This window comes from Augochlora pura, unplaced genomic scaffold (assembly GCF_028453695.1).
Source record: "Augochlora pura isolate Apur16 unplaced genomic scaffold, APUR_v2.2.1 APUR_unplaced_6743, whole genome shotgun sequence".
Taxonomy (NCBI): Eukaryota; Metazoa; Arthropoda; class Insecta; order Hymenoptera; family Halictidae; genus Augochlora; species Augochlora pura.
In genome coordinates this window covers 1-1,104 of record NW_027587345.1, presented here as the reverse complement: position 1 = coordinate 1,104, position 1,104 = coordinate 1, and the positions used below count along the sequence as shown (strand labels likewise).

Genomic DNA, 1,104 nt, shown 5'->3' with positions numbered 1-1,104 from the left:
CAAAAACCTTAACCTATGAACTATAATTACTATACACAAAGTCTTAGATAAACTATTTACATTGTCATTACGCGCAGCACACCAAAAAAAAATGTCTATATATATATATATACATATACACGCATATAACTATAACTATAACTTGCGCGTATACAGACCCCAGTCACACTCGCCTCACCGAAATCCAGCCTGAAAACGATCAGGGAAACGGACTCTTCTACCTGACCGTCGTAAAGCAGGTCTGTCCTCGTCTGCAGTACTGTGCGTTGCAGCGTTGTCAGTGGTGGTGTTGGGCGTTACAGTCACGTCTGTAGTACTGTGCGTTACAGTTGTACTGTCAGTCACTGTATAATCAGTCGTTTGCGGTGGAATTTCGTAAAAATTGTCATTTAAAACGAAAGCCGGTTTCAATCTGTCTATTGATACCCTGACCTCCTTGCCATTGACGTTGATAACGAACGTTTTGTCTCTGCGACTAATTACTTTGAATGGCCCATCGTACGGCGGTTGTAACGGATTTTTGACCGCGTCATGCCGTAAAAATACATAAGGGGACGTGGAAAGCTCCTTGAACACAAATGGTTTTCGTGTCCCATGGCGTGTGGCTGGCGATGGCTTTAACTGCCGAATATGTTGTCGCAACCGGTTCGCAAAATCCGTTTGCGAATCCGCCGCGTTTGCGACAAAAAATTCACCCGGCAGACGAATGCCCGTACCGTAAACCATTTCCGCGGAAGAAGCCTCCAAGTCCTCCTTCAGGGCTGTGCGAACGCCGAGTAGGACAACTGGTAATATGTTAACCCAATCCTCCGTCTCGTGACATTTAATCGCAGATTTGATTTGCCTGTGTAATCGCTCCACCATCCCATTGGCTTGGGGATGATAAGAGGTCGTACGGAGATGAGTCGCACCGATTATACGCGATAACTCGTTAAATAAACGTGACTCGAATTGGCGTCCTTGATCCGTAGTGATTCTCAAAGGAACGCCGAAACGCGCTATCCACGTGTTAACGAAGCTTCTCGCGACCGTTTCCGCGTCGATCTCCGCGATTGGAATGGCTTCCGGCCAGCGAGAAAAGCGGTCGATGCAGGTAAGACAATA

The 1,104-nt window shown here is 46.6% G+C and overlaps 1 protein-coding gene across 1 annotated transcript; it reads right to left on the bottom strand.

The window, feature by feature from the left end:
- Positions 1 to 221: 221 nt before the first annotated feature.
- Positions 222 to 864, bottom strand: LOC144478033 (uncharacterized; the record flags this gene model as incomplete). The annotated part of the gene is made up of 1 exon (XM_078195754.1): positions 222 to 864. A coding segment is annotated over exon 1 (643 nt), but the record flags the coding sequence as incomplete, so codon positions are not given.
- Positions 865 to 1,104: the final 240 nt, after the last annotated feature.